General features: G+C 38.9%; 1 protein-coding gene across 5 annotated transcripts in view; it reads left to right on the plus strand.

Moving 5' to 3' along the window:
* The first annotated feature begins 324 nt into the window (after positions 1–324).
* Positions 325–13,098, plus strand: part of TMEM196 (transmembrane protein 196) — a 53,451-nt gene continuing 40,677 nt past the window's right edge. For 2 of the 5 annotated variants that reach the window (XM_036010536.1, XM_028526089.2), the window contains exon 1: positions 678–1,786. In XM_036010536.1, coding sequence (XP_035866429.1) covers positions 1,622–1,786 — 165 coding nt within the window. In that variant the 5' untranslated portion in view covers positions 678–1,621. Of the gene's footprint in view, positions 630–677; positions 1,787–13,098 lie in introns of those variants that run through there. The other 3 variants (XM_028526090.2, XM_028526087.2, XM_036010537.1) reach the window with 2 other exon arrangements.

Genomic DNA, 13,098 nt, shown 5'->3' on the forward strand with positions numbered 1-13,098 from the left:
CCAACTACGGAACCCAGCTTTTGAGAAAGATGATAGTCCAAATACCTTCTCATTCCCCCACTTCCTGAGTCTCCTGGGGAAAATACCTCCTAGTGATTTTTCATGGGGCAAAATCAGAGACCTGCAAACAGGGTCCCCACACAGATTTGCAGACACCTATAGGCCTGTACACATCAGCCTACAAAACACAGATCTCCAAGTCAAGGGTGGCCCCTGCCCTAACGATCCTGACGAGGGCACACTGTCATAAACAGTTGTGCATTGTGCCAGATTTGGGTTTTGTGTCCTTTCCAATGTAGTACTTAAATGTGCACATCTCTTGGAATTCCAGTGAGAACACACGGTCCCAGTCCTGTTTGGTCTGGCAACGCATCCCGGAATGTGGAGCAAAGGGACAGCAGGGGTCTGCCGGCCACATCTCCACCTAAGCGTGGCCCCAGCTAATCGCATGTCCCCCTCCACCAAACAAGGAAGGAAACGGGGGAGTGGACACGCTTTATGAGCAACCTTGAGTCTAGCCCTTCAGAGAGAGGCGTTCCTTGGTGAATTTAGGAGTCTTGCCTTTCTCCATCCCCTGCGCGCTCCCTGCCTTTCTTTGCCCACTACGCCCCCACCCTGTGTGCATGCAGGTAAGTTTTACACAGAATGAGTCCCGCGTTGACGTAGGTATCCCTTTCCCTCCCACCCGGATAGAAGCCCAGGAGGGAGAGAGTAAGGGAGATGCGGAGGTGGGGATCGCTTATGTCGCGGAGGTTAGGGTCCCTAGGCGAGACCAATTAAGGGCCAGCCAGGAGTATTGGTTCTAGACCCACAAATAGACCAAGCTTTTCCCTCCTCCGTCACCCTCTTAAATCCCGATGAGGTCACTGCGATGAGAGAGAGTCAGATCAAGAGAAGGGGCGGGGGTGGGGGGAGGAAGAGGACGATGAGGGAGAAGAAATCCAGACGGGAAAAGGCCATCAGACAAGGTCGCTTTTTCTGGCGACATAGCAACTGCGAGGCGTGTGGTGCTGAATAGCATCCACCCGCTCCGCCTGGGGACCAAGGGACTCGCAGAAGCACCCTGTGTGGCCACGAAAACAAAGGAGAGGAGACGAGCGGGAGCAGGAGAGGGAGGCGCGGAGCAGTCCGGCTCTGCATCTCCGGGAAGCCAAGCGCATCTCCTTGGCAAGGGAAGGAAGGGGAGCCTGACGGTTGGCAGGAGGCGGAGGGAGCGGGGTTTCCCCCGCGGAGACGCGGGACGCGGCAGAACTCTGGACAGCGCCTCGCGAGCGGGACTCTGAGCCCCAGGCCGGGCCAGCTTCCAGCTTCTCGCTTCTCGGCTCCTCTTCGGAAGCGCTGGGACCCAGTCCCTCTCCACTCCTGGACTCAGACCCCCGATCCCCCCAAGATCCCTGTCTGGACGTGCCAGGGACTGGAGCGGCTCTTTCGCCTCTGGCCCGGTCAGGGAAGAGGGTCTCCGGCTCTGGAAATCCAGTCCTTGCGGATAATGCTTCACTGGTGAAGAAAGAAAAGTTTTGGGGTCTGGTAGGGGGAGGAAGGGCTAAGGAAGATAGTGGAAGAAAGAAGGTGGAAGGTTGGTTTCCCACTCTGACCTGGAAGGAATGATGACCGAGGAAGAATGTGCACCAGCGGCCAGATTATTGGGAGCCTCTTGGTGCTCTCCGTGCTGGAGATAGGGCTGGGGTTGTCCAGCGTGGCCGTGGGGGCGGTCAGCTTCAGCCTGGCCCTCCGACAGCACAAGCCGCAGCTCGGAGACTCGTCCCCGGTATGGAGCGGGGTGTGTGTACGTTGAGCCATTTCACTCTCTTTACCTCTTTAAGGTGATGGGCAGTGTGCGTGCGTTAGTCACCCCTCCCCGGGGAAGAAAAGCATAAACCTCCTCTGGCTTGCGTGTAGGTTCGCGTTGGCAGGGTATGCCTCTTGATGTTGCCCTTTTATTTAGCACACTAATTGTTCTCTTTTCTTTTTAATAACTTGGCTTAAGACCAAATTAAATGCCTTTGTTGAAAGTTGGGGAGGGGGCAGTTTTCACCAGCTGCATCTGCAAAAGACTGCCCAGGGGTGCTGACGGCGGGTGGGGGTGGGGGTCACACCTGTCAAGGGCAGACTCAGCGTCCTGTTTCTTTGACAAGGGAAATCAAAATGAGAGAGTTGTTACATCATTTTCTTGTACCCGGAACAAGCAAGGACGGAGTTATGCATTTATTTTCGCGTACACTAAAGGAAACACCAGTATGACAAAAAGAGAACTGTGGTGTGGGTGTGAAAGGAGCATTTTATCCCAGATAACACTGCTTTTAATTTCCCTTGCTAGCTTCCTGTACTTTGCATCTAAAAACTCTTTTGTAAGTCCTAGGCAGCAAGTTGGACAGTAAATGGTATGGTATTTAACAACATTCTAATTGGAGAATAACTCAGCTCAAAGAGTGCCCAATGCTCGGGGAAAATGCCATACTTTTCTCTGGGTCAGATGGCTGACCCAAAGAGCTTCTGCTTTATTTACTTCAGGTGAATCTCCAAGAAAGCCTTACAGATCCATTCCTTCCCCCAAGAGCCAGCAAAATAACTCAGCAGTGTTTCCAGTAGGGATCCAATGGTGAAAATCAACTTTTCCTCTCCTTTAAGTTACATAGCTGTCAGGTCCTTCTGGGTCTCTAGCTCGATCTTACTTTCGGTAATTGAATAGGATGTTATTCTCTCCCTGATAACTGGTGGCTGTAATTAACAATCATGGCTTAGTTACTTGTGCTTTAAGTCCTGAGGGAAAAATTGCCATTTTTCAAGAAAAAAATTATTCCAAAGTAATTTATTTTTGAGGGAAATTCTAGCATTATTAAACCCAGTATAACTCTGTTTTAGAAAACTTGTTTTAACATTTTAATTTTTCAAAGTGAAATGAATGTTTTTAAATTGCAGAAGTTAAAAAGAAAAAGAAAAATGGTGTTCAAGCTTAACATTGAATTCTTCCAAACATCCTTGTTCTAGATTTAATAAGTTACTACCAACCTCTGAATCATTTACCTTTTTCTTTATCATGTAATTTTAATGAATATTTTAAATTTATATATGACAAGCTAAAAGGCAAAGCTTAAATCTGATTTTACATCCTTTATGTAGTAGCGATTATTCTGAGAGTTGTAGTTGTTATTATTTAACAGAAGTGGCCTGACTCTAAAACTTCTAACAGATGATTGTCAAAATGAAATGTAATGTCAACATTCAAAGCAAGGGGAGGCAAATGTGATCTTTTGATGGCTTATGGGAAGAAGCCTCAAACACTTCAACCACTTTCCCTCCGATATTTAAGAGACTGAGTGAGTGAACTTAGGTTGTCCCTAAATAGTATCAAAGTATCCCATTTATATTCAAGAATAAAAATAGCTACACTTGTTTAACATCATGTAAGAAAAATAATTAAATGATTTTATCTCTCTTCCCAGACTATCTAGATGAGTTGATATATGTGTACGTAAAGAAAATGAAAATTTTGAATCTCAGTGAAAAGCAAATAAAAGAGTAATGTATAGTCATTATCATAAATACTTATTTCCATTTTTAATTGATTCTTTAGAGTAACTAGAATTCACTTATGACCTGAGAACAATAGTTTTGAATTCTACTGTCTGATTCAGTAAAAAAAATTAAAAACTGCATGTTATTTAATGAATGGATTTGAAACTGGAATGCCCAAACAGCTGATTTCTTTTATAAACTCAAGTTACAAAAGCAACTTTGTGAAGAAATCAATATCAAGTTGTGATCATTGTTTATCAAAGTATGGGCTTGCTAAATTGATTTTTTAAATTATTTGTTCAGAGGTCATTTGTGATACAGTTTGAGTTCTCTCAATTCTGTCAATGATGAATTCATACAGCCAACATTTACAGAGGAATTACCATGTGTAAGGCATTTTGCTGTCTGACACAAAGGCTATCAAAATGAATCAGAATGCCTAGTGGAGGAAACATGAAGGGCACATCACTGACTTTATCAGTGACAAATTAGAATCTGGCCTCAGAGAAACAGAGGGGCAGATAAAAGGAAGAGAAATTGGGGTGGCCAATGAAACATCAGCATGAGAACTATTATTTTCTCTTGATCTTGCAAGTTTAAGGGGACTTGGGATTAGTGTATCGCAGTGTTAAGTAATACAGCAGAGTGCGAAAAACCTGGAGCCTGTCTGGGTACACATCCAAGATCTGCCACTTGCTGTCTGCACGACTAGCCAAAGTTTCCTCCTATGTTGTGAAATAGTGTTATTAGAAGGCACAAACAAGGCTCCTAGTTAACAGCACAGCATGTAGTAAGCACTGAATAAATGTAAGCAGCTAATACTGGGTGCACAGGCTGGCAGAGAAGGGCATGAGAAAGGAAAACGCTCCGGGCAGTATGGATGAAGGAAGAACCTGGGGCAGGGTGGGTCATCCTCCAGGACGCATAGGCTCCTCTGCGGCTTCGCTGTGTGACGGCGCGATCGGGTTGGGAAGGGTGGTTAGGGCCAGAACACGAGAGGCTGTGTGTGCGTCCAGGGTAATGGATTTATTTCCTCACGTTTGTGCATTGTTATTAATAACAATAATAATAATAATAATTTTTACTTTCTGAAAAGACTCCAAGGACATGCAGAGGAAAACTAGACAGAAGATTACAAATCTCTCTGGCATTTTATGAATTAAAAATCAGTATTATTTATAAATACAAGGTAGTGTTTTATAATAACTTGTCAGGATTACCATTGTCTATAACCAGAGTGAGTTTTGATTGGTGCCATGACATGTTTTCAACACATTAATATCATTATTACAAATTTCTGAGTTAAATTTTAGAAGTCAAGTGAAATAAAAGCTATACTATGAAAGGATTATTTTCTATATTTGGAACCCAATGTCAAAAGCTCTTTTATCTAGGCCAAATGCAGTAAGAATTCAGATAAGTATTTTGATTACATGGACCCAAAATATTTTTAAAAATTTAAAAGATAGCTTAAAAATAAAATAGTATCAAGATAAAGGTCTTAAAATCCATGAGATGGATGCTATACAGATTATCTCCAGTCACTATTTCATAACCCTGGAAAGGTGTTTCTGCAATCAGTTTAAAAATCTGGGCATTTAGAAGGAAAAAAATCTTTTAACTACAATTTTATAGCAACAGAAAACTATACATGCCTTTGCAGTAGTTTGCTTCTTCTTGATTCTTTGCTATTGCTGATATAGTCACCTCATTAAAAGCATAAAAGAAGAAGTAACTGTTAGATAACAATGAATGAACCATTGAGTAAACTGCCTTGGAAAAGATATAGTCGCATGGAATATAATTGACATGTAAGATTTATTAACAGGGAGTTAAGCAGACAAGGCTACATTTCCAAGTTGCTGTGTGATACTCACTTTCCTCAGTCTCCAGTGCTACCTGTTGTGTGGACTTCTGATTCACCATGGCAACAACTCAGCCAATTTTAAGACTGTGATAAAATTCGCCTGCTATACATTCTGATCCATACTATATTGATACAAATGATGTGCTGGATATAAATGATAGCTGCTCCAGAGTATAACTTTTAATATTTAAATCTGTCCAATTCATTTAAGAAAAAAAACAATAAAATGAAAAAAATCCCTCAAACAGTTACTTCAAGTGTACAAAATTTGGAGCTAGTGTGTCTCTTACCATATAATATATCATTATTCACCAGGCTCAAAATAGATAACATAAAGGATTTATATCTTTTAGCATGAATTAAAACACTGACCTATCCTAAGAAGATAAAACCACAAATGTATATTTATGTGTCATTTTAAAACTAATTTTAATTATGTAATTAGTTCATAAATAAAATCTCTTTTCAAAGGGTTAAAGAGGATTAAAACTGAAGTTCTTTTCCCTACCATGTCATCTAAATTAGCCATGCTTATAAATTTAGTGTGTAATCTCATAGATATTTCTTCATGCATAAATAGTATTGTTTGAACATATAAAGTAATTTTGATCAAGTCTCTGGATATAGTGAAGTCTATGTATGAACTCTGTAAAGCCTGGGTAAAGAATCTCTTCCTTATATGAAACACACTCTTATTCTCAAGTGCTACTTGTTACCCACTGGGCTTAGGTTGCAGGGGTGTCCAACCCATGGCCCGTGGGGCACATGCATCCCAGGATGGCTATGAATGCATCCCGGCACAAACGTAAATTTAGTTAAAACCTTTTTTTGATCATCAATTTCCATTAGTGTTTATGTATTTAATGTGTGGCCTAAGACAACTCTTCCTCTAGTGTGGCCCAGGGATGCCAAAAGTGTGGACACCCCTGGTAGGGCAATTAGATAATTGGCAATTAGATAAGTTAGCCGAGCTAAACTACTGGTAAATGTAGTTATTATTCAAGGAAAATTTGGTCCCCTTCAGCCATCTATTTGTTGACAGTTTGCTTGATACAAACAATCTGAATAAAGTCAAAGTCTTTCATTTGGATGTTTTTGCCTAAAATGTTCAAGATGGCTCTCTGCATTAGTTTAATTATTAGTCAGATCATCCAGTATGTGCTTTGAATACGGCTAAGTAATTTAACTTTTTTGTATATTTACTTCGCCCTCAGATAACACTTAATTTTATTGGTAAATAGGGGCAAAGACCAGCCATCCTAACTGAAATTCTTGTTTTTAAAATCAATAAAAACTAAAACAGATCTGATGGGTATGCACAAACCCACCAAAAGAGGGAAACACCCAACGATTTTCTGTTCAAATGATTTTGAATCATTAACTTTTGAAGCAAAGAAATTTTCATTTACTATGTATATATATAAGTAATATATATAAGTAATATATAGATTTTCATTTACTATGTATATATAAGTACTTATATATAATACTATATATAAGTATACATATTACTATATATAAGTATACATATTACTATATATACCTACATATTACTATAGGTATAGGTATATGTAGGTATATATAGTATATCTATAATATATATTACTAAATATAGTACTATATTAGTACTTTATAGTAATACAGTATATATGCTATACATGAGTATATATATCACTATGTATAAGTGTATATAGTATATAAGTGTAATATAGTATAAATATAAGTATATAGTAAAATATATATATGAAATGCTATTCATTTAAATAGCACTTCTAGCATTTCTGTACCTAAATAACTGAGTCCAAAGTTGTTCAAAATACTTTTTTTGTCTTAGTAGTTTAGTCAAATTACCAGATAGTCATTCTGCAGATCGATGTTTATTTCAGGATGCCAAATGGACAATGCCATAATCATTAGATGACAGTTATAAAGACTCTGATAGTCCTAAGAGAATGAGAGAAAGAGAAGAAGAAACTATGTGACTGTTTTCATCTGTGAGGTTCAAAGTCACGCAGTCCTCATGAATACAGGTCTAATGTATTATACTTTATTTAAATCGAATGATAGTTTCAATGCACACATCTCACTTAGTATAACTGTGGCACTAGATATTTATGTATCTTCACTAGATCAAGGAGAGAAATGCCAGTACCTGTTTCACGGGTTGTGTGAAGTCACAGTGAGGCTAAGACCGTATGTACAAAGCTGTCAGGACCAAGCCTGGCACAGAGTAACTGCCCAGTGGGCATCAGCTCCTCTCGTTCCCTGCTGTCCTCATGCTGCTCCGTGCCTGGCCGGGACCTACAGCACACCAGGGCTGCACGGCCTCTCAGCGTTTCTCCAGCCCTCTTAATTCACTCCAGTTTGACTCAACCTTTTTTTTTTCCATGTATAGCATGTGCCTAGTTAGCTTTTGATTTAATTCAGGTAAACACATCAGCAACCACAAAAATGTACCCAAATAGCAACATTAGATAAAACTGAATAGAGAAACAGTTGCTGCCATGAAACATCTTTCTCTTTGTTTTCTTTGGGAAGTGGAGGCAGTGATAGGAACTGTCATAAAAACACTTGGTAATCAGGTAAATTAGACAATTATCTAAGTTAGACAACTCAAACAGTGGAGATATCATAACTACTATTTATGTCATAAAGGCCTAAAAACATATAAAACCATGTAAGTCTTGTCAAACAGTTAAAAGCACAAATGAATACTCTAATAAATATACTTATTATCTTGGAGGCTTGTAGAGCTTTGCTTGAACAACCCAAGTGGCTTTTGAAGCAGTGTTTACTGCCTGTGTATTATTAACAGATGCATCAATGAGGTGTCCATACTCAACAATGATTCTTACAACGTTAATCCGTGCCCATGATCTTTAGCACCAGTATTAAGACTCCTGAGGAGCAACTGAAGGTTCCATTAGTTCAAGATCTATTATTAAAATCATGTGGTCGAGGCAAAAAGAAAATATTAGTGGTTAAGTAGATCGCCTTGGGAAACAGGGTGGCCGAAGCTATTTATCTGGTAGAAATAATACAGGGTATGATTTATTAATAGTTAACTATGGTTCAGATACTTTGACATATGTTATTGTTTCTAATTTTAACTTTGTGAAGAATACAGTACTTTATAAAGTTTATGTGGAGAAAAGAAATTACCTGGTGTTCAATGTTATTTAATCAGCTGAGTTAGTATTAAAGCCTGGCAGCCCTATTTCAAAATACGTACTTGTGAATTTTCAAGAAAAAAGTCACTCACTGAGGCCTGACCTCATTATTTGCTCCTACTCCTGAATATATGAACCAAACAGGATGGCATGAAGGTCAGGTCTTGATCACAGTTTATGTCCATTTTCCAGAAGAGACTAGCAAAGTCAACTGATCAACCAACTCAAACCCTGTATTGATACCCTGTGAGGTATCAAATTAAGTTGTTGCTACCCTTGCAGCCTGAGCTTTAGCTTTAAAAATTAGACTAAGTTATGCATCTCAATGATTATTAAATGTTATGAAGGCAAATCAGGATGACATAAAACAACATATTTAAAGATAGTTCAAAATAAGAGGTACTGGTGAAGGTCAAGGATGACTTCCTCATGGAGGGAGAATGTTTTCCAGGCCTTGGAGACTGGGCAGGTGTTCAGTGGGCAGAAGAGAAAAGGTGTACTAAGCATAGCTATTACCTTGTGTGAAGTCATGGAAGGGATAACAAAATGAAGAGTCTGTGGGAGGTTGAGGAGACTGGACTTGTTAGAGTGAAGATATATTCACATAGTAAATAAATACCTACCCCATCTAAGTAGGATGGGACCTGCTTTAAGTGTCCAGAAAAAAAAACAGCAAGACTAGTCTGCTATTGATTCTTGACTAAGCTTGGTGAGCTCTGCTGGGTTGAACTTAATGATCATGAGGCAAAGGCACTTGAGCCAGGCATTGCTGCTCAATTTCAAGGCAAAACACCAGCCCTCAGCTCCAAGATGTGTATCCTGGATCAAAAGAAAGACTTGAAGAAAGTCTTGAGACTTGAAGGAAGCATAAATCTACCAACACAAATATAACCCCAACTTCAAATGACTTTCCTGTTGATGGTGGATTTGTAAGATCATACATTCCTTTTGTTCAATTATTCCTATAGCTGCCTGACATATAAAAATAAGAGACATTTATGTCATTGGAGGTGTCAGAGTGACACAAAGAACTGAAAACTGGTTTTGAAGGTATTAAGAATTGGGTTCAAATTCTAGCTCTGGCATTTTCTAGTTCTTTAAGTTTGAGTGAGTTATATTATCTCACTGAGCAATCAGCTAACTCATGTACAAAATAACAATACTATTGCCTATCTCATGGAGTTGTTCCAAAAACTAAATGTAATACTTACATCAAGGACTTTATACATATTAGGTATTAAATAGCTATGACTGACCCACAACAATGACTGCATGCTTTTGCCATATTTCTAGAAAATTCATTTTTTCATATGTGTTTTTTATTTGTGTATTATAGACATTTTATTTTTATACATTTCTGAAGGGGAGCTTATTGTGAGACCATTGATGAAATTGACCTTGGACTCAAGGCTTGGGAGCATCTAGGTCACGTACTCTCCCTTAGGAAATATGCACTTTTCATAACCAATTTGGGGCACTAATAGTTAACTGTGATTTAGTATGCATGTCCCAGGGTCCAAGGAATATTTTCCAGGTCAATATTGGGATAAAGAAAAATAACTATTATTTACTAAATAGAGATGTATGCTTGATTTCTCATTATTTTTGGCTGGGCTGTTTGATATCTTAGTTTGTTCTCTAACTTGTTTCCTGCCAATTATTTCCCTGCATGGATTACTCTGAGGAATTAAAATAATAATGATAATTATGACATTAATAATAACAGCAATGGCAACTTATGTTTACAGGATACTATACTATCTATGAATTCAACTGCTTTCATTATACCATTTATTTCAGCAGATCAGTTTCTTCACTGAGGGATGAGAACCTAATGAATTTAGGATTTAGGGACTTAAAATCTGAAAGTAAAGTAGGTAACAGCAGTAGGATAAAAACTTAAGTCACTGGAAGAAAGAAGGTAGGTGTGGGCATGTGGGCATGTGCGCATGCGTGTATGAGGGGGCGATGAAGAGATAAGCAATTCCTTGGAGGCAGTTCACAATGCTCACTAATGTGCAATATAGGCTGCATTTGGGTTACTAGATGCCCTGATCTGGGGCAAGTTCACAGTGCCGCGACCCTCTCTCAACTGCAGTTTGCTTCCCTCACTGGCTGGCTTGTAGAAACTGCCAGACATGGTGGATGGACATTCGTTTGTGGTTGGACAGTTCTGGGAAAAGAGAACTTCTGTCCTCAACCCCTGGAGTCCCTGGCTGTCTTCAGCTCTGTGGGGACAGGTCACAAGTCATAAACTCAAAGTTGGCATGTTCCCAAGGGTTGATTTTGTCATTCTTTCCTCTCTACCAAATTCATCTTCCACATTTTAAACTTTGTTATATTTTCCATGTATATCAAGTTGTATATTTGATGTATATACATGTACATATACCACAAGTATACTTGAATGTTGCTCAAATATATTATAACACCTCAGTTTATTTTACTCATATATGACATGAAGGAATCTTAAACATAAAAATATAAACAAAAATCATACAAATTGAGGTAAATTAACATGTAAAACTACCTTAGGTTGTATAAAGATAGTTACCAAATTATAATTATGAAATATAGCATACACAGGTCTTATGTAATATATATAAGAAGTTTGTTGCTTTAGTAATTACAATGCTATTGATACAATATCTGTACCTGGATGTTCAACATTGGTTGCACCTTCTTTTACTTCCTACCAAAGTAGGAATCATTACCTTCAATTGACATGTTTGAATTTTAAAATTTACTTATTTGTTGTATTTGGCTGAAATAACAGAGATTTGGACTCAGGAGTTAAACTCTTCAAATCTTGTAACTGCTATTTATGAGACATTTGTTTTGTTTTGTTTTGTTTTAAGTGCTAACATGAATTAAGACTACACCTAAGACTTAACTGGACAACTGATACTTAAACATACTGCAAATTCAAAGTCCCACTCACCCAAATCCATGAGTTTAGTTGTAACTTTCTTTGCTACCTTTGAAACAAAAACAACTCTAACAGCAAAACACTTATTTGGTTAATATACTCAAAATATTTAACAGCTTATTTTTTAAAAAGAAAAAACTATCATAAAGCAGAATTGGAACAGGCCACAATGCATAATGAGTTAAATACAAGAAAGGTTGCATTACATGGACATTGAGAGGGGGTATGTGATGGAAAGGCATTCTGAGGACCAAGGCTGTTTCCTTCTGTGCAGTAAAAGATTTGAGTCTTGAGCTAGTGGGAAGGCTCTGAGATTTTTGGACTTGGATTCATTTAGAAGAGCTTGGCATGCCAAATAGCTACATGCTATGTTTGACAATTTTTGAAATTCATTCTCATGTATTGCTGGTTTCATTCAGTTACTTGACAGTCTCTGAAAAGGTTACTCTTAGTACCTGCGGTGTGTCCCATTTATCACTGTGAGGGTTTTTACTTCTCTCCCTCGAGTGGTTTTGGTTCGACTTCTTTGTGTGCTGTGGTTGCCTCTTGGTGACCAGGCGGTACAGGGGGGCTGCTTATCACATCAATCTATCTCTTGTACATATTATCCCCTTGGTAATTTATGTTTCTGTGAAGGTGATTATATGTGTAAGATGTTGTGGCTCTATAGACAAAAATGTACATTTACCCTTTTCTAGTTGAACTTTTAAAATTTTGAGAATTTCAAAATTTTCTGGAGTGGGAGAAATATGGTATATGAACCTATGCGCCTTGCTTTATCTCTCAGTGTTCTCCTCGGGAGTAGAAAATAAGAAATTGGTTCTAGCTTAAGGGGGCAAAGAACACTGCATAATCAGCAGGATTTCACATGGACTAAGAAAAGAGAAATATAAATAGAAAAGTGAACAAGTGCCTTTTAAAAAAAAGATAAATGTTGGGCTAAAAATGCAAAAGAGTTGAGAGAAGGGAGAGCAGAGGCCACTAAGGAGATCAGTAAATCTAACAAAGGCAGAACAAGCCGAAGGAACTGAATTGCGAGGTAGTACAGTCCAGAGCCTGGGACCCTCAGGTTAAGGCTTATGGAGATGGGGCCAAATCAACGTTAAAGTCACTGGCAAAGGCACTTGATGTGCCTGAGCTACATGGTCTGCACGGGGTTGGAAAGAGTGAAAAAAAAGGAATGGGAGTGTGGTGTGAAGGGCTATGGGAAATCAAGGGAGGTTTCTGTTCCCAATCTCATGAGCCAAATGCTCAGTCTCCTCAGTTCTCTTTCCCATAAGATTTAGTCAACAAATATTGATTCCTCAGCTATAATCTGTGCTCCGAGTTAGATTCTGAGGATCTAGCAGTGAATACAATAATCATGATCCCCTATCTCCTAAAGGTTAATTTAAAAAATAATATAGACAATGAACAAATAATGCACAGAATAACAATGACAGGTTGTGACATGTTAAACAGGAGAAATGTAGGCTTATGGAGAATATAACTGTTATTAGTAATAAGAGAATCAGGAAAAGCACCTCTAAGAAAGCAGTTGTTTCTGAAGGATAACGAGGCATTGCCCAGGTGAAGAAGGGGAAGAGCACGGTTCCAACCAGAGGGAGCACCATGGG

This window comes from Phyllostomus discolor, chromosome 10 (genome assembly GCF_004126475.2).
Source record: "Phyllostomus discolor isolate MPI-MPIP mPhyDis1 chromosome 10, mPhyDis1.pri.v3, whole genome shotgun sequence".
In the NCBI taxonomy this organism is placed as follows: Eukaryota; Metazoa; Chordata; class Mammalia; order Chiroptera; family Phyllostomidae; genus Phyllostomus; species Phyllostomus discolor.